This window comes from Balaenoptera acutorostrata, chromosome 6 (assembly GCF_949987535.1).
Source record: "Balaenoptera acutorostrata chromosome 6, mBalAcu1.1, whole genome shotgun sequence".
In the NCBI taxonomy this organism is placed as follows: domain Eukaryota; kingdom Metazoa; phylum Chordata; class Mammalia; order Artiodactyla; family Balaenopteridae; genus Balaenoptera; species Balaenoptera acutorostrata.
The window spans coordinates 44,104,295-44,129,506 of record NC_080069.1 but is presented as its reverse complement, the minus strand read 5'-3'; the positions used below and the strand labels follow the sequence as shown (position 1 = coordinate 44,129,506).

Here is a 25,212-nt window from a genome sequence, read left to right as displayed (position 1 = left end):
AGCCCAGAAGAGTAAATGAAACATCTTACACAAGGGCTCCTTTCTTCAGTCCGTGACAAAGCTTTCTCACCATGCATGGTAAAGGGAGAAGGCTGTGCCCTGTGGTACTCAGGGTGTTCTTTGGCTGCCTCACCAGTTAAGAATCATTTAGAATTCTGCCTTCAGCTAATTCTGTGTAAGTCACGAGGTCACAAAAAAAAAAAAAACCAAAAAAAAAAAAAAAACAGCCAAAGTTTAGGAAGTGCATATGAAGAATATGAAGTTGTTGGAATTATTACAATAACACATTGCTAATATTCTCTGGGGGATATGATACACCAGGCACAGGTATGTACTTTTCAAGCATGGTGCATGAAGGTTGTAACAACCTTCACGCCAAATCAGATTAACTTCATTCCTCCCACACCTTTCTACCTCCCAGTGATGGGAAAGAGGCCTGTACCATCTTCCTCCTCCAGCCCCATAAAGACCCTAAAAGAGATAGCTTTCTCTAACATTGTGAGATAAAATTCAGCCCCATTGAACATTTTTCCAACAAGTGAAAAGGCAATGTTCCAACAAAGCCTTTTCCCATCTGTGCAGTAGGCCCCCACGGGTGGCTGCCCAGTGCTCCCTCCTCTTGGTCCCGCTCCCCGTAACAGGGGCTGGTGTTGGTGGCCATGTCTGAACCACAGCACCTGGCCTACTGGCCACGACTGCTTGATCTAAGCAGATGCCTGACTGAGACTACACTAAGCATTCTCCTCTCTCAGGAACTAGAAATACGGAACCATGAGTGGGCACCTCTGGTGCCAAGCCCCAAGACCAGTGGCAGCCTGGAGGAGAAACCCAAGGAGCAGACCTGTTCTACCCCTTTCCACGTGTATGGCCTAACAGCTCCTTCAACTCAATAAAGTGCTGCAGTGTCTGGCCCACGCTTACAACTAGTGAGGCAGTTTTCCAAAATACCCAAAACTACACATCATTCCTCCCATCCTCCCTCTCAGCCTGGCCTCACCGGTGTGATCCTGGGAGCTGGAAAGGGCAGGGTACACTTTTGCTGGTGTACCTACTAGGGCCCCTAGGAACACCAGAGCAGCAGAATGGTAGATGAGGAAAGTGTGTATGTATGTTTCTCTTCCTCCCCTGGGATTATAGAAAAGTCAGTTCTAGGCTTCTTTGGATGAAATGGTACAGCACCTTGGGTAACTTTCTGGATAAGAAAGGCCCTGGGCAGTCTGCCAATCACCACAATTAACAGGAGGTGCTCGTTCCTCTCCAGGGAATGGGAAGACACCCAGCTCTCATTCCTGCCCCTCTTCATCGGGCACATTCATCCAGTGCATCCACTACTTTATTCACTCAGGGAAACACTGGTCAAGCACCTACTGTCTGGCAAAGCCAAATACACAATTGTGACAGACACATGCACTTTTATCCCAGGAATGCCAGCTTCTTCACTTATTAGCTATATGACTTTGGGCAAATCACACCACTAGGCCTCCATTTCCTCATTTGGGCACAGGGATGAAAACAGATGAGTTGTGTTCAATGGGACAATGCATGAAAAGGTTTTAGCACACTGCCTGGCAATGAACGAATGGCAGCTACTCTCATTATCACAGGAATAGGTTTTCCCATCCATCTTGAACAGTCAGACCTTTTCAGATCCAACCTGGAGACTCCTCCTTCTCTCATGTTTGTGTGTGTCCCTCCTAATCAGCTTCAAGATTCCTCCCAAATCCTGCTTCTCTGATGGAGGAGGAGGGTTTTAAAAAGGATTAAGGCTCAAGTGAGTTAGCCTGTGGCTCATATGATCAGGACCTCTATAGCAGCAGAAAAAAGTCAGAGAGACCTTGAGAGATGTGTGATAAGCTTGGGAAGTCATACTTGGCATAGAGAAGTTGGTGCACTGGGAGCAAGTGTCCCTCTGAAAGGCCGAGCTTTTTAAGTGCAGGCTTCATCTTACGTTGATAGACAAGAGTTAGTTATACTTATCCATTCCTTCTAGGGCAACTGGCTCCTCTTAACAGAGGGAGAGAACAGGGAGAAAGAAGAAAGGCCAAAAACCAATATGACATTCCCACAGCTGGACAGGGCAACTATCTCACTGACCAAAGCTCGCAGAAAAGCCTGTAAACTGTTTATGACGGGGCATACAATCCTGACAGTGGGTGTATCAGTCAAGCAAAGCCAACAACGATCAATCCAGAGAGGACAGAAGCCCGGGCCTGGTCAGGCGTGCTGGCCTGGGGTAGAGGGAGGAGACGTGAGGTGGGAAGCCTGGCAGAGTCTACACCCTTAGACACTTCACGCAGCAAACCCAGTGCCCTTCTGGCAGATCTGGGCGGCAGGGACAAATGTCTTAAAAAGCATCAGATGGGGCTTCCCTAGTGGCACAGTGGTTAAGAATCCGCCTGCCAATGCAGGGGACAGGGGTTCAAACCCTGGTCCGGGAAGATCCACATGCCACGGAGCAACGAAGCCCGTGTGCCACAACTACTGAGCCCGTGTGCCACAACTACTGAGCCTGTGCTCTGGAGCCCATGAACCACAACTACTGAGCCCACGTGCCTAGAGCCCACGCTCCACAACAAGGGAAGCCACCACAATGAGAAGCCCACGCACCGCAATGAAGAGTAGCCCCCGCTCGCCGCAACTAGAGAAAGCCCGCGTGCAGCAACGAAGACCCAACGAAGCCAAAAATAAATAAATAAATAAATAAATTTATTTAAAAAAATAAAAAAAGCATCAGATGGCTCTCTAGGGCATTAAAACCTTTTTCTAGAGCCCTCATTTATACTAAACATAAGGGAAGGCAAGTAGTATGTCCACTGAAAACAGAATCCTCATACACTGCTGGTGGGAATATAAAATGGTGCCGCCATCTTGGAAAACAGTCTGGAGTTCCTCAGATGGATAAACAAAGAGTCACCATATGATCCAGCAATTCTACTCCCAGGTATATACCCAAGAGAAATGAAAACACATCCACAAAAAAATTTTAAACACCATGCTAAGTGAAAGAAACCAGTCACAAAGGATCACATATAAGATTCCATTTATATGAAATGTCCACAATAGGCAAATCCATAGAGACAGAATGTAGATTAGTGGCTACTAGGGCTGGAAGGAATGGAGGAATTGGTAGCTAAGAAGTACAGGGTGTTGTTTTTTTTTTTGGCTTAATGAAAATGTTCTAAAACTGATTGTGGTGACAGATGCACAACTCTGAGTATACTAAGAAGCCACTGAATTATATACTTAAAATAGGTAAATTGTATGGTATGTGATTATATCTCAATTAAGTGATCAAAAAAGAAAGAAAAGACAAGCCAGCTCCAGAGACAGGAGAGGACCGGAGGGTCCTGTTTCTCCCTCTTTCTCATATATCATTCTTGTCATTTATTGGGTGTCTAGTCTATGCTTAGCAGTAGGGATACAGAAAAAGAAAAGACACAAGCCTTGCTTTTGAGGAGTTCCAAGTTAAACAGGCAATTGTCATGGGGCGATGAGCTCTTTAGGGTGGATAGTAACCCGGGAGGGAAGAGAAGGAGCTCCGGAGCCCGGCACACATGGAGAAGTGGAGGTGGAAACACAAACCCAATTCTAGAAAATCAGAGAAGGCCTCGAAGAAGTTAGCCAAGTTTAGTTGGGAGGCATGAGAAAAATATTCCTAGAAGAGCGAGCAGCATTTGTAAAGGCTGTGAGGAAAAGAGAGCATTCAAGGAACTACAAGAAATACAGACTGGGAAAGCCAGAATAAGACATGAAGGTGGATGTGGACCAAAACATGGTCGGGGAGAGGGAGGCTGGGAACTCTGCTAAATTACTCAAGGTTTCATCTTTTATTCAGGAGCCCTTGCGGTTTTAAACAAGAATTATGCTTTGTGGGCTTCCCTGGTGGCACAGTGGTTAAGAATCCGCCTGCCAGTGCAGGGGACACGGGTTTGAGCCCTGGTCCGGGAAGATCCCACATACTGTGGAGCAACTAAGCCCGTGCGCCACAACTACTGAGCCTGCACTCTAGAGCCCGCCAGCCACAACTACTGAGCCCGCGTGCCACAACTACTGAAGCCCGCGCGCCTAGAGCTCATGCTCTGCAACAAGCGAAGCCACCACAACGAGTAGCCCCCGCTTGCCTCAACTAGAGAAAGCCTTCGTGCAGCAACAAAGACCCAACGCAGCCAAAAATAAATAAATGAATAAATTAAAAAAAAAAAAAAAAAGAATTATGCTTTGTGCGTCAAGGAGGGATTTGTGCCCTGCTCCCCAAATGAGGGCAGCAAGACCAGTTTGGAAGCTGTTGCATGATTCATGTGAGAGACATCGGAGACGAGGCAATGGCATTGGGCAAGCAGAGAATGCCTCCCCGGAAGGGCTAAGGCAAGGATTCCACTTCCCCATTTCATGCCTCACCTGCTCCCTCGGCCTGTGTACTGCACCTGCAAGCAGCCTTTGTGGGGCTTTCAGGAAAGGTACCAAAATCTGGTCTAATCCCCAGGCAAATCCTGTGGTTAAGGCAAGAGCAGCCTTTCCCTGATTGCAACAGGGGACAGATGACCAGCTACAGAAAACCACAGCCCCAATTGTCCAAGTTCTAACAGTCTCTAGAAGATCCACCAAACCATCCTGGCTTCCCTGGACGTAAGTCCCCAGTGTGTACACCAGCACACATATCCCCCGACCATGATGGCTTGGGGGCTGACTATACCTGGCCCCTCCTCCACCAAGAGACACAGCAGCAATGAGGTTGGAAACATCAACCGGAAGCCCAGAATCTCAAAGAATCAGAATTTCTATGTGATGGGAAAGACAATTTTGCTTCTGTACACATGCCCTGCCCATCACAAAGCCACCCCCGCAATACCGACAGTAACCCACAGGCTCTCAAGCCCACAGATCCAGAGGCAGGTCTGCAGGCAGTGCAAATGTTTGCAGAAATACCCTCTTTCATGCTTTTCTGTGCCCACTCAGACGCCAAAAGGAAAGACCTAGGCCGAATGGGTGGTAGGAAAGCAGAGGACGCTCTGGCCGGGCAGCCCTGCGGCAGGACTGACCTGCAGGCCTTGGGATGGTAGACAGGCTGGCTGAGAGGTGATCTCCAGAGAATTACTGGGATTATACAAATGCTGAGTTTGTGGAGGGCAAATATCCACGCACCCATGATTTCACAACAGTTGGGTCTCTGGCTTTGAACCATAATAATATGGTAGCCCTGAGCTTGGACAGGGCCCTCAGTAAAACCCGATCTGAGACTTAAGCTCTTCTCCCAGCAAGTGAAGGAAACGGGCCCTTTCAGGTTCAGGATGCTGAGGGGGTGGTTCTCTGTTTGCCAAAGTCATTAGTCACAAGAGTGAGCACATCCCTGGCCCCTCCTGGACTAGAACACACGTCAGAGCCATAAGGTACCTTCAGAGAGAACTGAGCTAATAGAACAGCTTAGCAGGGATTCTGGGCAAGGTAAACACAGAGAACAGCTTTAAAACCCCAGCTCAACAGCAGCCATAGCAGGATGCCTGCCTCTCTCCCAGGGCCCAAGGCACCGAGACGATATTTTCTGCAGAAAAACACTTAGAAAATAAAGGCTTCTTTTTCAGAAAGCAATTTGGCCACTTATGTCATGAACCAGAAAAATGTTTAAACCATTTCTGAACCCATAGTCTCGTATCCGAAATCTAGCCTGGGGAAATGAATCTAAATGTGGAAGAAGCAAACACAGAATAAGCTGCAGACTGAAAGATGTTCATTACGGTATTATTTACACTAGTGAGAAAGTGGAAATTATCTAAATGTCTTCTAATATAGGAATGTCTATGTTAAGTATGGTAGCGCTACATGTTCAGCTACTATGAAGGCATGGAAAGTGATGATTATGAAGACTATGAAATAACATGGGAAGATGCTGATGATATAGAATTTAAGAAAAAAAAGCAAGATACAAAAGTAGATACACATACAGTATGAGCACAACTGTGGCTTGTGTTTAAGGCAAAGTCTCTTCGACCTCTGCCCAACAGGCTGGCTCCCACCAGCCTCAGCGTTTCTGAGTGAGCCCACAGAGGCCGTGGCCTTGCCCGGGAGACCCCGGGGCTCGAGACGGCACACTCTCAGGATTATTTACACAGCTTCCCCCTGACCAGCAGGGCCTGGGCTCTGAGTTGGGTTTGGGGGCACGTGGACATTACCAGGGTGGCAGCAGTGGTGGCAGCAGCAGCAGCAGTCACAGCAGTAGTTAGGTCGGCATTCCTCTCTTTCTTTCTCTCTCTAGGAGGTGAAGGGCACAGAAGAGGAAGTAGGTGGAGAGCAAGAAGCAGATCACAGAGAGGAGGTCCTCCTTCAGCTTGCTTTGCTACAAACAGGATTAACAAATAAAAGCAAAAGGCCCCCACTAGAAGGAAAAAAAAAAAAAGAAAAAGAAAAAAGAGACAAAGATGGCTGCAAGGGAGAGACGTAAGGAGGAGAGGCAAATGTCCAGGCTGTGACCACCCTTGTTCCAGGGCAAAGGCAAATTCCTAATAAGCTGTCGTTCCCTGTCACGAAGTCAATGGTGAACAGAGAAAATGACATTTCCCAGAACAATGCCCAGGGAGGCAATTCCCCAGCTCTGCGAGTACCTGTAAGTGCTTCTACACATTCCCCGGGAGACTGGAGTACCTGTAAGTGCTTCTACACGTTCCCCAGGAGACTGGAGCGAGCCACAGACAGAGAGAGGGGAAAACACACAGCAAAGGAAACGACCAATCACTGGGGCAGCACGCAAGCAGTGGTAGGGTACAGATATCCGCAGCAAGGGGGTGTTACAGAACAGGACTGGCCTCACCCCTCCCGAGCCCCACTCCTACACACATCAATCTGGGTGCTGCCAGCTCGGGCAGGAAATGGAAGGCAGGGCGGGGTGATGGTAAATAGACACAGTCAAGATGAAACGAAACCAGGGGGGCCTCAGGACCAGGCAGCTGTCCTCACGAGCCTCCTTCACTCTAATTCGTCTTGGCCTCATTTAGGAACCAGCTGCCTGGCCCAGTGACAGAGGTAAGCTGCTGAGGGGCGGTGACAGATGCTCTCACTCACTGAGCGTGCAAAGGGTGGTCTCCAAACCTGCCCACACTTGGTCTCAGACAAGCAGCCTAGAACCACCTCACGACTGTGCACAGATGAAAAGGAAGAGGGAAAAAATTCCAAAGCTAGACGGAGACTCCTGAGGTGCGAGCTGGGGCCCCCTTTCAGGCCAGGTTTTACCTGTAAGCATGACAATTGGGCAAGCCTTCCAGGAGGTTCTGAGGCTGCTACTCCAAAGCTGCTGCCCCCCTCTCGTGACCCAGTGGGACTCATGGGGGCGTTGCCAAGTGGATGTGGAGCTGTTCCCCAGTGAGGGGAATACACGTGGCAAGGTGAGGAATTCCTTAGGCCTCGGGTGATTTCTGTCCAAATCGTAGCTCTGCCACCCAGCCGTCATGGGACCCCCAGCAAGCTGCTCCCCTCCGGAAGCCTTCCCTCAGCAGGGACGGTGGGAGTACCCATTGCCTCACTGAGGGGCTGTTAGGGCCAGAATTCAAAGTGAGACCGTGAAAGAGGTTCAGTCCCAAAGACCACAAAGTTTTATGACCATCAAACACCACAGGGCTTAGAGTAGGTTCTCTGCATTTTTCCTGAAAAGGGAGGTCACCCCTGGTGCACCAGGAACAGGAAGCTTTGGGGAGAGGCCCGGGGGAGGGAGCGGAGGGAGCAGGCTGTGCAGGTTCCCGAGGGTCATGACCTGGCCTGGAGGGGAAAGGAGACTTCACTTCTAAGAGACACAGACCTCTCCAGAGAACTGAGAGCAAGGGGTCCTGAGAGCAGGTGGAAGTAAAAGGGCAGGAGCCATAGGAAGCAACTCCGTGCTCCAAACCCTGACCCTGCGGTGGACCGTGCATGGAGCTGCGTGGTCAGGGAGACGAGCAAGTCAGACCTGAGGGTCTAAGGGCCGCTGGGAGGGGAGAACACGCACATAGGGAATCATCCCTCCACTCTCAACCCCTCACTAGAAAGCACAATGTGGCCTGGGACAGCTCGGATGGAGAAGTCGGCTCCACTCCAGGCCTTCACAGAGCTAATAAGGCTGGGGAGGGCCTCCCATAGTGGCCAGAAAGAGAGCAACCAGGGGAGGGAAGGGGAGGCATGCAGGGGGAAGGTGGACGGTGCAGCATAAGCAAAGGTACAGGAGGGCAGCTGGGCGTGTCTCGGGGATGGTGGCGAGTCCAGCATGGCTGTGGCCTAAAGGTGTGAAGGAGGCCTGAGAGGAGGTGGCCGGAGGTCGGTCAGGGTGGGCTGCAGAGGGCCTCCCTCAGATGCCAAGCTCAGGCCTTCAGGCCCTTTAGACCCTCGCCTGTGGACGGCAGGGACATAGTGAAGAGTTTAGAGAGGGCATGACACGGCCAGAACTAGAAAAATTGTAGGCAGCTGAGTGAGATCAGAGGCACCAGGGGATATACAAACAGAATCAGAGAGACAGATCCTGGGCACTGCTTCTGGGGCAAAGGGCTGCCATGGTTATTACGAGCCCACCTGGCCAGCTGGGCCTGCATTCCTCACCCGTTTGTTAATTCCCATGGCGGCTAATCCCACAAACATCCTGTATTTCTTATTCAGGGCTAGTGCTGCCAGGTGACAACCTGCCTTCCCCTTACCTTTGGTGGTTTTCTGGTTTCCCTTCCCAATTAAAGTATGAAGAAGTGTAGTGTGCACCCCACCTCCCATCTGCTACGACGTCTTGATGTCCTCCTCCGCACCAGGGTCCCAGTGCTGGACCTTGGGCAGGACACCTGTGCCTCTCAGAGAAGCACCCTTGGCTCCAAGAGGCTGGACCTGCCAGAACCCTAATGGGATGTTCAGATGCCGGCCGGGCAGGGCAGGAAGAGAGCTGGACACTGAGAACCAACAGTAATGCTGCTGCTTCTCCAGGTTTACTCAACCCGTAAAGCACACCACCCACCTGTACCCCGCTTATTGTGAGATGGAAGTTATTACAGTGACTGGAGGGGACTAAACCAAACGAAAGTGGTTAATAGCTTAGTATGGACAGGGTAGGAGCCACAAAAGCCCGTGAAAGCTCACCCCTGTGTGTGGAGCTTGAGACACAACCCTTCTCTGAAGAAGCTGGTGGGCTTGCCGTGGTCCCTAAGTCCACTCTCTGACCCCACGGAGGCCACACGAGTGGGAAGGAGGGTCTGAACGCTGGCATTGAGTGGGGGTGAAGCAGGAGGCGGGGAGAGAGCAGTAAGGAGTTTATCACCACAGTCCTGGGCAGAGAAAATAGGCAGGAAGAAGGGGACGGGATGGGGCAGGGGGTGGGGGGAGAAGGAACTCAAATCAGCTAATGTTTACCGAGGGTTCACTGTGTGCCGGGTGCTGTCACAGCCCTGTGTGCTAATAAGGACTAAGACCTTGCCCTCCCACCACTGAGGAGACCGAGGTGTGAAGGACTCAAGCCCAAGGTCACCGAGCTGGCAAGCAGCCGAGCCGGAACCCGGGTAGCCTGCGCCGGGTGCTCACCCCCAGCCCTGGACACCCAGCTTTGAGAAGGAGGGACTAAATGGCCTTGAGGAGGGAGTGAGTGCTGACGCACTGAGAGGGCACTCGGAGACGGGCACTGGGCTCTGAGCTGCAGCCCTACTGTGGTTTACGTGGCTTCCTACCCGTCACTTCCCCTCTCCGAGCCTCAGTTTCCTCACCTGCAAGATAGAACAGTTTTCACACTATCTGGCCTCAGGGGTACACGTGAACCCCAGCAAAGACTGAAGGGGAAGTCAGGGGACAGAGATGGGGACATGGCCCCCACTTCGAGTAGAAGAGCACCATTGTGACCCACTGTGGATGGGGGGCTGTGGAGGATTTTAAAGCGGCAGGAAGAGGTTTTGTTCTTAAAAAGCTGTCTGAGAACCCCTGGACTAGATGTCTCAGGGGCCCCTCCTATTTTAAGCACTTTCTCATCTTAAATGGGGTATGTGTTGGGGGTGGTGGTGAATGAAGCATCAAAATGACAGCAGTGTGTCTGAGACAGGAAGACGCTGAGAGGCCTATTTGCTCAACAAATGGTACACAAAGCCCAAGCCAGATGCTATGAACTCCCTTTCCCTTACTATAACAGTAAAGCAGAGAACACAGGAAGGTCCTAATCTGTAGGCGGGGCACGCTCCAAATGTTTCCCCTCCCACCTCTTTCTTTTCAAGGCTTAGGTTTCCTATCATCACTTTATTATGGGTTCTTTACAGATACCATACAAGATATTCTTCACTGGAAAGGTAGAGCAGACTTCAAGTTTCTTTATGACTTGGTTACCCGGGAGTCAGATCATATTTTCCCAAAGAAATAATCAGGGCAGAGCTGGAGCAGAAGAAATTAGATTAACTGGGGGAGAGGGAGATAAAGAGGAAATTATTCACCGAAGGTGAAAAGTTAACCCTTGGAAGAGAAGGAAAAGATGAAGAAGCAAAAAGACACGCACTGGGGCAGGGGTAAGGGGGATGGGGTGGGGGAGAGACGACGATACTGACAAGACTAGAGGAAAAAAAGACGTAAATGTTACAATGCTTGGTGTCAGTTTATTTATCTCTTGTAAAAATAAAATACAGTGTGTGTGTGTGTGTGTGTGTGTGTGAAAAAATAAATAAAGTTAGATGTTGAAAAAACTAAACTCTTTTGTTACGGATGCAGGCAGGTTAAAGGAAATGATTGTCAAGTAGTGAGGATGGCGTTTAACCGGGAAGAGGGAAGGAGCTTGTGATGAGAAAAGGGTATGGAGGTTGTTGAGATATTGACAAGTATCAGTACTTTCAGATTCGAGTAGTGGTTATGTAAGTACTCTCTTTTTATTTGTTACACTGACAGTTTTGTTCTGTGCACTTCTCAGTAGGCATATTGTATTTTACAATTAAAAACCTGCGTAAGGAAAAAAAGAAAAAAAAAGACGTAAATGTTTGAAAAACAAAAAATAAAATACTTCTGATGCTGAGATACATGGGGGAAAAGATAGGCATTGGGGGTGTTTCTCAGTATCCTAAGGAAAGTAAGGAGGTGGGAGGGGAGGAGGTGTTAATGCAGGCCTGCGTCCCCCAACGTTCAATTCACAGAACACTCTTCTCTTGAGATGGTTCTTGGAAAACGGCTCTCCGGTCAGATGAGCTCAGGAAACACTATGTGCAGAGTCCTTCTGGAGGCTGTCACGTACACCAGTATGCTGAAGGCTCTGCAGGAATGAAACCTGCTTCATGTTGTTCAGTCCAGCATTCCTCAGATGCATTTGGCCTCAGATCTCCATTTCGGAAAGCACACTTTGGGAGAAGCCCCATCCTAGGCAGTGTCCAGTGTTAGCCGGCACAGCGGGGCCACTGGTCCAAGCTGGCTTGCTTAGTTGTTCTGCCAGCTTGGACTGGGGCAGGCAGGAGGAAATAGCTGGTGTAGGACGTTTGGAAATCTGTTATTGGAAACGTGGGGAATATCTATATAAACATGTCATAGGAATTTAAGATAGTGGCTAAATTTCACTGGTCCAATATTTGTTTTGACTTTATAATTGAAGGGAAATCTCACATTCACCTAAAATACAAGCTTTCTATACATTCGCGTTCTCCCTGCGGGCGCCCACACCAAGTCTTCCTTGACCACAGTCACCTAAATTCAAAAACTTGGCATCATCACTAACTATCTTTTACACTCTTTACCCAAGTATATATTTTAATCTAATCTAGTTTATACGCCATCCAGACCACAGCTGTCTCTCCTCTGCTCAGGCAGATTTGTGGGAGGCCACCAGATGCCTCGATGAATAAGATCTGACACGGTGTCTACAGTGTATCATTCATCTACTGGTAAAACAACTGTCAAAGCGGGAAAGGAGATGCAGCTGGCGTGGCCTGTTCCTAGTAATCTCTGCTGGCTCCTGGTGATGGTGGCTTCCTCTTCCAGGCGCTCACTGCCATTGCTTTAATAACGGGCTCCTGAATCTTGTCATGGTCAACATGTGCTCACTGGCATCAGACAAGTGTTCCTTGATGGCAGGGTTTTTCTTAAGCAAGTCTTCTGGTCCAAGGAAGGCCCACAAAGTCCCTCAACTTTGATGGAAGCTGTCAACTGCTAGCAATCTTACTACTCAAGCTAACTTACTACAAGCAGACCCAGAGTTTATCTTGAAATGAAATGGACACTGGACCTTTTAGAAATGGAAATGCATCCTGTCTCTTCAGATGAATTTCAAGGGAATTTGGTATTTAGATCAGCTGGGAGGTTATAGTCTAAAGATAGGAATTTAGGTATTCAGGATAAACTTGAAATACGAAAGTTATACTCTTGGGAAAACAAAAACAAAAACAACACTGTATGGCATTTAGCTCATTTGCACCAAGATAAGGAGGGGGGTGGTGGTGGTAGTGGAGTTGCAAAATGCCAGATGTCTAAAAAATCACTTCCATTCCTTCACCCCTCATTACTCACATATTTGAGTACACAAGCACGCGCACGCACGCACACACACGCACACGCACGCACACGCACACACGTGTACACTCCTTCCCTCCCTCCCTCCATCTTCCCAGACCTCACCTGGTTGATAACATAGATGCCATAGTCCAACTGCTGACGCTGTAGGATTGGGTGCAAATAATACAGCCAGTACTTGAGGTGTTCCTGCCGGTTGCGGAACGGAATGATGATGGCCACCTTGTGAGGAGAGATGCAGTCCTTGGGGGTGTAGCGACCACCCACCTTCACCTTCGGGTTCTGTTCCTCCACAAGCTTCAGGTCCACAGGTATGTTAAACTCAATCAGCATGGGGCCAACTAGAGAGGTGGAGGGAAGGAGAAGATATCAGGCCACAGGACTCTGCAGGTGGCCAGGCCGTTACCGCTGGAAGCATCTCCTCCTGGGAGGCAGTGTGGCTGTGGAAAAGGCACTCTGGCCCAGCACTGGGTACCACGTCCAGCACTAGCGTGACTGACCATCCCAGGAAACGCTTCAGTATCAGGCAAACCCAGACAGCTGGTCACCCTCTGAAGCACTTCACCTTCCTAGGACCCACTCCTCTCAGACTCTATGTTGCTCAACCGAAAAATGGAAATGGAGTAATTCCTGCTCAGACTTCCTGACAAGCTGTTGTAAGCACTTTCTCAGAAATCCTGAGGTTGAAACTCTGCCACCTCCCAGCTGTGTGCCCTTGGACAGATGACTTACATCATCTCTCTGAACCTAACCTAGTCGGGGGAAAGTGTTGCGTGTGTGTTGGGGAGGTCCCTGTGGAGGAAATGAGCCTGAAATTACAAGGCGGCAGAGAGTGGCATGAGTAACCCATGTCTCAGGAACGGAAGTGAAGCACAGATGAAACAAACTCGACGGGGAGGGACTGGAGGAGCTAAGGGGTAGCAGGGAGAAGAAACAGCCAGAACAAACATCAAAGAAGAATGCTTAGAATAAGTAGGGGATGAAGAAGGGAGGAAAAGTCAGGGGCAACTCCGAAGTTTCTGGCCTAGAAGAACATGGTTCCAAATGAGAGAACTAAGTTAGTAAGAGAGCTCTGGGCTCAGAAGACAAATTGATGAGACGTGGATGGTGGCTTGTGAGGTAGTGGCAGGTTAGTAGTAGAGGAAAAGGCAAGGGTGAAGATCCAGATACAGGCATGAAAGTCCCCATCTCCCAAGTAGAAACAGGTGGAGCTGAGAGAGGACCTCACTCCTCCAAGTCTGACAACCACCCCTGCCACAGCACACATGGAGAGGGCAGGAGAAAGATGACTAGCCGAGGGACACACAGGGAATTGGGAACAGAGTCAACACTTGAACCCAGGCCCCCAGTATTTCCTGTAGGCCAGACTTTCTCAAAGTGGGTTCCAGGAAACACTAGTCCCAGTGAGATGCTCAATGGAAGAACACGTCCCCTGGTCAAATAAGTTTGGGAACGCTGCATACTAAATCTTGCTTCTGGAAAGTCATAATGCATACCAAAAGCTCTGAGAAGCTGTGCAGTCAAGAAGTTCACTTTATCTACCCCACCACTTCCTAAAATTTGGCCATAGAATCATTTTATCAGGGAACATACTTTAGGAACCGTTACTCTAGCATAACCAGCTTTACCTATGGAGTAAACTATCCACAGGAACAAAGGAAGGAACCTAAACACTACAGAACAGAAGCCAGACCCAGACCACAAACTCAGAGCAAGTTCACCTGAAACATGCTGGTGAGAACCACCCAGGGTCCAGTGTGCAGCCCTCTGTCGCCCTGTTTGTTTGTCAATAGTATGTAGCTCTCCAAGCACCTCTTGTCTTCAGGGATCACTCACCCTCCTGAAATGAGGCAGCCCAAGAAAAGGAAGCTGTGACTCTCGCTCCTCTTGCCTGTCAGCAGGTGTGGACCTGCATCTCCTCCTCCTCTCCCCTCTCCTGGATCCCCAGGACTCCTCACACCTTCCCTCCCTCTGACGCTGACCCAGTTCTATCATCACAGCACCTGCTCCCATTAGTTCATTTTCTTCTGAGACACAGCTCTGAGCCTATCACTTTCCTGCTAAAACCCTCCGATGGCTCTAAGGCTATAGCCCTGGACAAGGTAGGGCTAAGCCTCTTAGCTTGGCAACAAGGCCTTTCAGTCTCAGCTCTACCCCCCTTCCCGTTCCTATAAACTGTGCCTATGCCCACACTTTTCCCTTTGCCAGAAACGCTCTTCCCTCTTTCCTCTAACGTCATTGAGAGACTAGGATCTTAAAATCGAAGCCCCAGTCTGGCCTTGTCCTTTTGCTCTCCTCATTCCCACAGAGCACAGACGGCAGACCCTGTGCGGCAGGAAGGGGGTCTTCAGGGATCAAAAGCCCTAGTCTCTGCCTGGCCGTGCACCTCGGTCTCTGGAGGAAGAAGCCTCACAGATCAGTCCCTCACATGACTGCCTGCTGACCCAGCTCCAACCTCCCAGGGTGCCCTCAGGTGAGTAGGTACTATGCCCCAGAACTAAGTAAGGGGTCAGCCTGGCCATTGTCTCCACAGAAAAATGTGAGGAGTGTGAACACATTCTATCATCAGAATCATGTGAAGTAATCAGTAAAAATATGGAATCTCAGGCCTCTCCCCTAGAGAACCTGACTCGGTAGATCTTGGGAAGGACCCACGTAAATAACAAGGAGCCCAAGGGATTCTTATTGGGCAAGATGGGCAGAGGGGAGCCGGACCGCCCATCTTCACAAGCCTTGGGGCTTTCATGGAGGTAGCCCTTTCCCACAGGGTCCAGCAGGCCTGGGTTGCTCTACTCCCCAACCCTGGGCAAAGCCTTCTGGGAGACCCTGCTGCACAAGGGCACTTTTCACGAGGGCACTTGTGAAAAACATGAAAAGAAGATCTGTCACTGGGCTCTTCTCACTTCAGAAGGCCCCACGACATCTGCACCCCATCCCCAGCCCGCCCCACTTTTGCTTCTGAAGATGCTGCTAAACATAACTCCATTTTTGGGAACCCAAGAGGCATCTGGACTGTCACCCTACCAACCTTCTCACAACTTGTGAAACCAACCCAGAAAACAGGAATTCACATTTGGTCTGCCCACCCTCCCTGGAGCAGACACCTGCAGGCTAGAAGCGTCTTAATTTCACCCCTTCAGCAGTTCCAGAAAGATGGTCCTGAGGTAGAGTTTCCTGGTCAGGAGAAAGGCTGCCTGGGTCCTAGTTCAGCTCTACAAGTGACTTGTTGGATGATCTTTGGGCGACTACCAGCCACTCTCAGGATACTGGTTTCCATTTGTAAACTGCAGGGATTGGAACTCACATGAACACTTATTTAACCTCACCACCACCACCACCACCACCTATGGCCAATCCGCTTCTGCTCCAGAGTTCCTTCAGCAGCAGATAACAGTCTACCCAATTATGGGAGCTGATAACCTGGGTGGTCCATCTTCCATCCCCCTCCTCTTCCTTCAGCTCCCGCATAGGGGTTAACAGCATGTGACCGTCCATCCACGGGCGCCTACTCAACCATCAAGCCAGAGTCTTTTCTGAAGAGTTTGTTTAAGGTAAACATTTTCTGTGGTGTGTCAAGGCCACTTTCAATTCGTTTCAATCAATCCTTTCTGGACACCTACTGTGTGCCAGGTGGTGGGCCAGGTCAGGGAGGCGGGAGGCGATGGGATGGACAGGACAGTTCCTGACTTCAAGGAGCCCCCTGCTGAGCGTGGCAGGACCCACGTGAAAACTACCCTGGTTCAAGGCTGTCCGAGGGACTTGCTGCCCCAGTGGCCCCATGCAGAGCTTGAGCACCGAACAGCCTCTTTCTCACTCCCCTACTCCTCCCTGTGCCCTCTCACAACCCCGCCATGTCTCCCACACATCTAGAGCACCCTGACACCCATCTTGCCCAATCTGGCAATTCTTTTCCCTGCCTTCTCTCCTTGAAGCTGCCACCGCTCTGAGATTCCCCCCCGCCCCCTCCCAGTTCACACCCCTGAGACGGGTCAGTGCTTGGCAGCTGTGGTGGCACCAGACCCGGAGCTGAATGCTTTCCTGGGGCCGGCGCTAGCCGGGAGGCCTCCCTGCACGCCCGGCACGCCTCCTGCCACGCGGCAGGGGATGCCCTGCGTGGCACACCTGGCTTTGCCCTAATTAGAAAGTCCAAAGAGCTCAGACTCCAAGAGGGCAGTGACCAGCTCTGCCTAGAACTACACAGACCTGCCAGCAGGTCTCAGAGCCACCGCGGGGGCCTCGGGAGAGGCGTGGGGAGGAAGCGGAGGGCTGAGGCTTCCTGACGGTCCTCGGGCCGAGCCAAGGCCCCCTTGCTGTGCAGCGCGTGGCGCGTGCTACCACAAGCCCTCGGCCCTGCTGGGCCGGCTTGTGTGTTTTCTTGGCTCTAAGAGCTGGGAAGCAGGGTTACGTAAGCAGATGAGCAGATGTGAGCCTGTCCTCGGCTCCCCCCACTAAAGCCCTGCCACGTGGGCCTCTCAGCTGGGAGTCTAGGTCACAGCCTTGCATGTAAGTCGCTCAATAACTTCAATGTGTGAACTCAACTCAGACAGATTCCACTGCTCCCTTGCCCAGCACGGCAAACCCAAACACACATATGCCCCTCCATCAAAAACCCTGTGAATCTAGAGCCAGCCCAGCACAGACTCCCTGCCTCACTTCCATGCTGGCTGAACCACTCGTTCATTCCTCCAGCCTCAGCAAAAGAGGCTGGAACATCTAGCCACTGCTTCCCAACTGACCAGCCAATGGGTCAAGACAGTCCTTGGCCTGACGTGGAGCGGTGACAATGTTTCACGAGCCTGAGACAAAATGGTCAAAGATAATGTAAGTGGTCCTTCATTAAGCTCAATGTAATCAATATATCAGAATGCCCATTCCTCCAAGATGAAGTGCTTCTTATTCTTTAAATGTTAAAATCCCCTTTCTTTTATGAAATGATCACAGTGGATTTTGATGCTGGATTGATCTTTTTTAATTTAATTTTTTAAAACACCCTTACTTGCAGCCATGGGTCAGTCCTCCAAGTTTTAAAAAAAAATTTTTCTTGAGCAATGAAATTCACTGATTTGGGAACTAGACAATGCCCAGAGCTTTGTGGTTCAACAAGCTGAGATGTTGGAATCTCTTCCTTGGTCAAGCCTCAGACCTAACAGTATGGCATAGCCCCCCTTCAAGCCATCTCTCCCACTGCCCACCCCTCAGCCCCACTACAGTGTCGTTCCTCAGGCTCTTGTGGGTGAGCCATTTTTCTCTGTACCAGTCTTCCGACGGCCAGAGGTATGCTGGAAGCCAAGCCAGGCACTACTAAATCCCCAGGCTTGGGAATGACGGTTGTCTGCAGTGGTCCCACCAACTCATGATGCCCCTTGTAACCCCTTACACTAAAAATGAGAAGCACCATCTACTGCATGGGGCTCATCCCAAATCTTCTCCCCAGTCCTTCAGGGAAGAGAAGCTCTCCAGAATTCTCCAAGGACTTCCTTATCACCAATCCAACAGCTGCCTGGCCTCAGCTCAAACATCACCTCCCCTAGGAAGCCTTCTTAGACCCACTCAAGGTTGGTTCTTACTTTTCCTCCGCCTTCTTTAAACACTCATAGCACCACATCCATTCAACCATGCACCTGGTTAGCACACACCACATGCCAGTTGGTGCCAGGCATGCAGCAGTGGGGCTGGGTTAAGAAGAGGTCTTTGCCCTTGGCAGGGGGGAGACCAGCAAAGCAAACAACGATGGCGAGGGTGACAGTGGTGAGAACAGCTGAAATGGCACAAAGGAAGGGGAGTCAACTCCGGGGCCAGGGAACAGAGTCAAGAAAAGCTTTGCAGAGAAGCAGCTGACTCCACTGGGCCCCTCAGCTCCTCTCTGGGAGAAGAGTTGTGAGTGTCCACTTGGCTGCCGTGGACACGGAGTACGCCAACAAATCTGAGCTGAGTGAATGGGGCACAGCTAGTCTCCCTGCCACCAATGCAAGCAACCAAGAGGATTTCAATAAACCTCGAGAAAACCTGATGGAGGAGCACAGGACAGAGAGCCACCAGATGGGACTGCTCAAGGCTCACATTAACCATGTCTTATTGGGTTTTAAAATCTAAATCACGAAGGCTTCAAAAGTACTGGAAATGATTTATTTCTTAAACCAGATGTTCAGGGTATTTTTCTTTATACCTTTCGGTGTATCTTTAAAATTGAACAATAAATATTTAAAAATATAACCCAAGGACAACAATTGTGACCCCTCCTTCATCCCTTTCTCAATAAAGAAGTGTCTTCCAAAATAAAGACTTCAAAACATACAACTCCGTGACCAGAAAACAGGAATAATCTATTCCAAAGGCTGACTTGATATGTCTTGGGCACAGTGCGTGCAGAATACAATTTCAACACCCACTGTTCTTTCTGCCAACTCACCATCCAAGCCACTATTAGACCCTGGGGGGAAAAACACTTTTTCAACAGGAAGCAGAGCACATTTGTGGTCTCAGAACCCTGCATTTGGGGGCACAGAGAAAAACAAAGTAAAAATAAAATAAAAAAAAAATAAAAAAGCCTGCCACAGGAAGGCTGCAGAGCAGAGCCCAGGTGGCCAAGGGGAAGCTGGACCCCAGGCATATGCACTGTCGGGCATATTGGGGCCAGCTGCTCCTCCGTCCATCTTTGTGCTGAGGAGCGGCCCTGCCGTGTGCCTGAACTGCCACGCTGTGTAGGTCTTCCAAAATATGACCTGCAAGTGACCTGGCGAGGAATGAACCTCAGGGGAACTGCCTGTTCTTGGGCACTGCTCTCGCTCCCATTAAATTCTCACCCAGCCTTCAAACAAGGGCCAAGTACCCTCACTCGCGTTATTGCATTTGCTTTCAAGATACTGTTGAGGTTTCCATCTATTGCAGAGGTTCTCAAATTGTGGAGTACACAAAGAATCATCTGGGGAAGCGTGTAAAACTGCAGATTCTTGGATCCTCCTCCCCAGAGCTTTTGATGTGCTAAGTCTGGGGCTGGGGCCCCAGACTCTGCCTTTTTACCAGTACTCTATGTAGCTTTAATGCAGGTCCCTAGAGTATATTTTGAGAAACGCTGGTTTACAGGCTCACCTGTTCACCACCACCTCCTTCTCACGCCCATGAAGCTCTTTAAGAGCGAGGCACCAAGAAAAACAACTTACTGCGTATGGCTGCTCTCTGACGATGTTTCACTTTTGGCTTTTGCAAAGGGACAGATGTAATAGCTATTCTGGGCTGCAGCGCCTGAATATCTACATTTTAACTCTTCCCGAATCTTAACTTTTTAAGCCACATTTTCTCTTTCTCTTGTTTTAATTTATTTATGTTGACCCTTTTTACGGTGTGTATTCTTATAAGTTACCTCAAAAACCTTTGTGAAGGGAGCAGTCCTTCAAAGTTCAAACTTTAAACTTCAAAGCTTTCCCCAACTCCCTCAGGCCAACTGGTCCCTGCTCCAGATGCCTACCAACACCCTTTACGTACCAACATCACAACCTTCACAAGCACGCATCCAAGCCCCCCCCTGGGGGGAGGGTGCCAGTCTACCTCCCTGCTTCTTCCAGCAGACCCTCGTCTCCTTGAGGGCAGGAGTTGTACACCATTCCTTTTGTACTTGGGACAGTTTCTGGCAGAACAGGCTGCGCAAACGTGTGGTGACCCCACAGCACTTGTTCAACTACGAGGTAAGAATGTGAACTAGCTGGGGCTTCCCTGGTGGCGCAGTGGTTGAGAATCTGCCTGCCAATGCAGGGGACACGGGTTCGAGCCCTGGTCTGGGAAGATCCCACATGCCGCAGAGCGACTAGGCCCGTGAGCCACAATTGCTGAGCCTGCGCGTCTGGAGCCTGTGCTCCGCAACAAGAGAGGCCGCGATAATGAGAGGCCTGCGCACCGCGATGAAGAGTGGTCCCCACTTGCCACAACTAGAGAAAGCCCTCGCACAGAAACGAAGACCCAACACAGCCATAAATAAATTAAATAAATAAATAAATAAATAAATAAATAAATAAAAGAATGTGAACTAGCAGAGTCGGGAACCATCTTGCCTACGTGATGCTTGAGAATCTAGATTGCTGTCCTAAGTACACGCCTACACCCAAGGCGACCAAGGGCAAGAACACTCTCCTTTCCGGGCTCCAAAGATGCCTTTGGTTTCCAGGTATAGCACCTGATTCATGATCTACAGGCACATCCCCCGCCCTCAATCTTAAATGAGTTTCCTCCAGATTCTAGACCTATAATTTGAGACTGTGTGGCGGTGGACAGCCTAACCTCCTAATGAAAATGTTGCTATTTCCTCACCTAAACCTCACGCTGCCACAGCAAACAGGCATTTCACCAAATACCACTTGTTCCTTGAGAGAATAACCCCAAAGCTCAAAGTCTAATATGGGTCATTAAGATCACCAGAAAAGCCTTGGGTGGTCACTCAGTCCAGGATCCTGTTACCAAGGGTACCAAGGCCTAAACCTAAGGGAGCAAAGTCAAGGTCAGACTCCATCACCTCGAAGGGTCAGGATCCACCTTGAAACAGACCCGTGGATAATCCTGGCAGACCAGGGCTGGAGGGACCTCGAGAATTATATTTCAACCCCAGCGTTACACATAAGGGAAACTGAAGGCCAGAGAGACTAACAGGCTTCCTCAAGGACACTCCTGGATTTGCAAAAAAGCCGTCCTTATCTTTTCCTTATTAATCCTTTAGGGTTCTGATGTTCATGGATGCATCTACACAGCAGACAACAGATTACAGCTCACGTGCCCCTCTACTCTCCCTCCACTGTGCCCACGGGGATTCTGTCTCAGAATCCTAGGGTTCAGAATCCATGGGGATTCCAGCAAGCCACCAACTGATCCAAGGAGCCTAAAAGTGAACCTGATGTGACGTCACTGATCTAAACCCTTCTCAAGTGCATTTCTATACAAACATGGTCATGGCTCAGAATTCAAGGGAGCAGCAGAAACAAGGATAGAGCACTGGGAAGCCCTGGGAGACCCCAGAACTCGGGGCATAACAGTACACGTCTGTCCTGGGGTGACCCAAGGAGGTTTCCACCAGCAGTGGAACCACAGAGATGCAAGGCCTGAGGTCAAGAAGCAGTGCCCAGGGATCAAGGCTTTTAAAGCCCAGTAAACAGGCTTCCCAGTGTTTGTCCTCTGGGGAAAAACTGTCCCAGGAGGAATTTCTGCTTTGTTTGGTTCCGGCCCAAACGCAGATTTCCTCCTCACCCAGCACTTCTCCTGACTGGCTGCCCTCCCTCCACTGGAATTTGTGAAAACTGCGCCTGCCCACAGTTATCACTACCAGGAAAGGCTCGGGAGGCCAACTTGCCTGGAAATTAGCCCCAGGATGATCATGCTGTATCTCTCGCCCCTTAGAACTAGAGCACTTCTGGAAGGGATGATTTGAGCTTCTCAGGAAGGATTAGATGATACAGGCCTGGGCGTTATTTTAAGACCTTCCTCTGCAGGCTGAGGCAGCCTCCCAGTCTCCTCCGGGTCCTGCACTCTCAGCCTGGGGTCAGTCACCAGCAGGTAGGCCCCGGGCCTGCCAGGCCCCGAATGGCCAGAGCCACATTTACCTCCATTCCTTTCCTGATTACTTTCCCCTCCTCAGGATGCTGTGGGAGAACACTTTGCTCTGCACCTTCTTAGGCCATTTGTTAGAAAAGATGTAGAAATTTGACACACAGTTCTATAGGAACCAAATGCAATTTGCAAGGGAAGCAGCATGGTAGGAAAAGTCACAGACCAGGATTCAAACCCCGGCTGCACCTATGAAAAGCCACAGGCACGTTTCATAACCTCTAAACCTTGTCTGTAATATAGCACAGTGCCTAACACACAGTAGGTCTACAACATGTATTTGCTGAATAAATATATGAATAATACTTGCATGCGGGCCTTACACTCTAAGAGACAAAGTCATTCTTAATAGAATTTAATAGAGGCTAAAAGTCATAAGACAGACTGCTGAGGAGAATCAGCAGAGTTTAATTATACCAGCACATTTAAAATGCGGAGGGACTAAGGGTATTAACATAGTTACAGAAAAAGAGTACTGGTGAGAGAAGGCACAAAACAATGGGGAAAAAAGTCTTCTGTTCAAACAAAAGATAGCATGGGCAAAGCAAACAGAGCTGACAGATTGAGAGAAGAGGTCTGCAGTGTCTGAGACCCGCAAGGGATTAGTATCCAGGATGTATTAGGAAACCTTCCATGTCATCAAGAAAAATATGAGTCCCCGTGAAAAAACAGCCAAAGAATTATTATGAATAAGCAATTTACCAAAGAAGAATCCCAAAGGCCATCAAGCATATGAAAAGATGCTCCAGCTCATTTTGAAATCAGAGAAAACCAAGTTAAAACAAGAGCTTACCCAGGGACTTCCCTGGTGGTCCAGTGGTTAAGAATCTGCCTTCCCATGCAGGGAACGCGGGTTCCATCCCTGGTTGGGGAACTAAGATCCCACATGCCGCTGGGCAACTAAGCCCACGCACTCTAGAGCCCGCGTGCCACAACTAGAGAGAGAGGCCCGCGCACCGCATTGAAAGATCCTGCGTGCTGCAACTAAGACTCAACGCAGTCAAGTAAATTAATTAATTAATTAAAAAAAAAAAAGAGCTCACCCATTTATCTACGCGTTTGGCAAAAATTAGGAAGTTGGTTAATGCCAAGTATTTATAGAGTTGCTCTTGCTCTGCTGGTGGAAACATAAATGGGGGCAGCCATTCTGGACCCATATCTGGCACCCTCGAAGCAGCATAAATACACACATAGGTCCATAAAGGACATGTAGAAGGCCGTTCCTTACAGCAGTATGTGTGAAGGCAGTGTTGAAGGCAGTGTGGGAGTCTACCATTAATGGAGAGAGAAAATTGGGATGAACACCACAGACACTAGATTACACACGGCAATGTGGATGGACCTTATAATCAAGGGTGAGCATCTGGAGCCCGGCTCTTAGTTTCTAAATACCATTATCTACTAAAAAGAACTAGTGCGCATTGGAGAAGTGGCTGATTCCAGGGCTGAGTCAGAGAATTAACAAGAGGAGCCTGGAACATCTTGATTTGCCTAAAAGAAAGGAAATGCTCAAAGAATGAAGGGATATGCCAAAATGACACAGAAGCCAGCTCGAAGGGGATCTCATTGGCCAAAGCTGGGACAGTCCGAGCATCAAAATAAATAATGTTAGTAAAGGATTATGAATTATTGAATAAAGTAAGAATCCATAACTCTGTACTAATATATGAAAATAGGGAAATGGGAAAACTCTTCCTCACAGGAAAATGCCAACTAATAAATGTAGAAGCAATGATAGATCACCAACCACCATAATAATAATAGTTCAGGTAAGAATCATCAATAGGCACTAAAAACCAATGGATGAAGGTTTGAGGAATAACAAGGTATTTACATAATCTCAAAGTAAATGCCCATAAGACACATTTTAATTAAAAGGGGTAAAATAGCAAACTTGATAACGGAGAAACAGCAGGCACCACCATAATGAAATGATCAAAGTTCACATGGCCAGTAAGGAACGAATTAACAGCACGTGCCTCCAGATACTACCTACCGAGAAGAACTCAGCATCGTTCACTGGTATTCTTATTCAAGGCATAACCTGAACCTCATCACAAGGAAACATCAGATAGACTCAGATTGAGGGGCCTTTACAAAACAACTGGCCCACACTCTTCAATATTGTCAGTGTCGTGTAATACAAAGAAGTGTCAGGCATTGTTCCAGATTAAGAGCCGAAAGAGACACGATGACTGAATAAAATGCGTGCTCTTCAATTTTCTTTTACTACAAGGACATTCTTGGGACAACTGACAAAAATCTTCATAAGGTCTGTAGATGAGATAATAGAAAATTTTCAATGTTGATTTCCTGATTTGATCATTATACTATGGTTATATAAAAAATCCTTGTTTTTAGGAAATACATACTGAATAATTAGGGGTAAAGGGGCATGATTTGGAATATCACACAGGCACAACCATGGAGAGAGAGAAGAAAAAGCAAATATAGTAAAATGTTAACATTTGGGGAATTTAGGGGGATCCAGAGGATATCCAGAAACTCTTTGTATAATTCTAGCAACTTTTCTATAAGTTTGCAGTTATGTCAAATTTTTAAAAATTGAAAAAAAAGAAAAAAGAAAAAGCAGATCTGGGTTAAAAAAAAAAAAAGAATCAAAATGAGCTATAAAAAGGTACCATTTACATAAGTTAAAAATACATATATACATACACTGTATGATCCATTTATACGGCCTTCTCAAAAAGACAAAACAACAGTAATGATCAGTGGTTAACAGGGGTGAAGGGTGAGAGGAAAATGTGACTACAGGGGGATTTTGGGGGGTGACAGAACTATTTTGCATCTGGATTGTGGTGGTAGTTTTATATATATGTATATATACACACATATATATATATATTCATAGAACTATAAACCAAAAAAGGGCCAATTTTACTGTATGTTAATCTAAAAAATTGAATTTAAATTAAAAATTGCATATATATGAAGCAGTGGCTCCCATTTAGCAAAAGCAAAAACAAGATACACATTAAACACTTTAGAATCGCTGCCCATGGTGGGGTTGGGAAATGGAAGTGGGAATGAGGATAAAATAGAACAAGCAAATAAGGCAAGAGAGTCCTTGATGATAATAGGCTATGAAATAAAAAGTTGGATGGCTGGATGGAAAGGAAGAAAAGAAGGAAGAAAGTACACAAGGAAATAAAT

The 25,212-nt window shown here is 48.6% G+C and overlaps 1 protein-coding gene across 4 annotated transcripts in view; it reads right to left on the bottom strand.

The window, feature by feature from the left end:
- The window catches only part of B4GALT1 (beta-1,4-galactosyltransferase 1), a 51,122-nt gene that overhangs the window by 10,607 nt on the left and 15,303 nt on the right, over positions 1-25,212 (bottom strand). For 2 of the 4 annotated variants that reach the window (XR_450513.2, XM_007176857.2), the window contains exon 2: positions 12,559-12,794. Coding sequence is in view for 3 of the 4 variants with exons in the window: in XM_007176857.2 (XP_007176919.1) it covers positions 12,559-12,794 (236 nt within the window). In the remaining variant the exon portion in view is untranslated. Of the gene's footprint in view, positions 1-6,167; positions 6,247-10,656; positions 11,435-12,558; positions 12,795-25,212 lie in introns of those variants that run through there. The other 2 variants (XM_057548720.1, XM_057548719.1) reach the window with 2 other exon arrangements.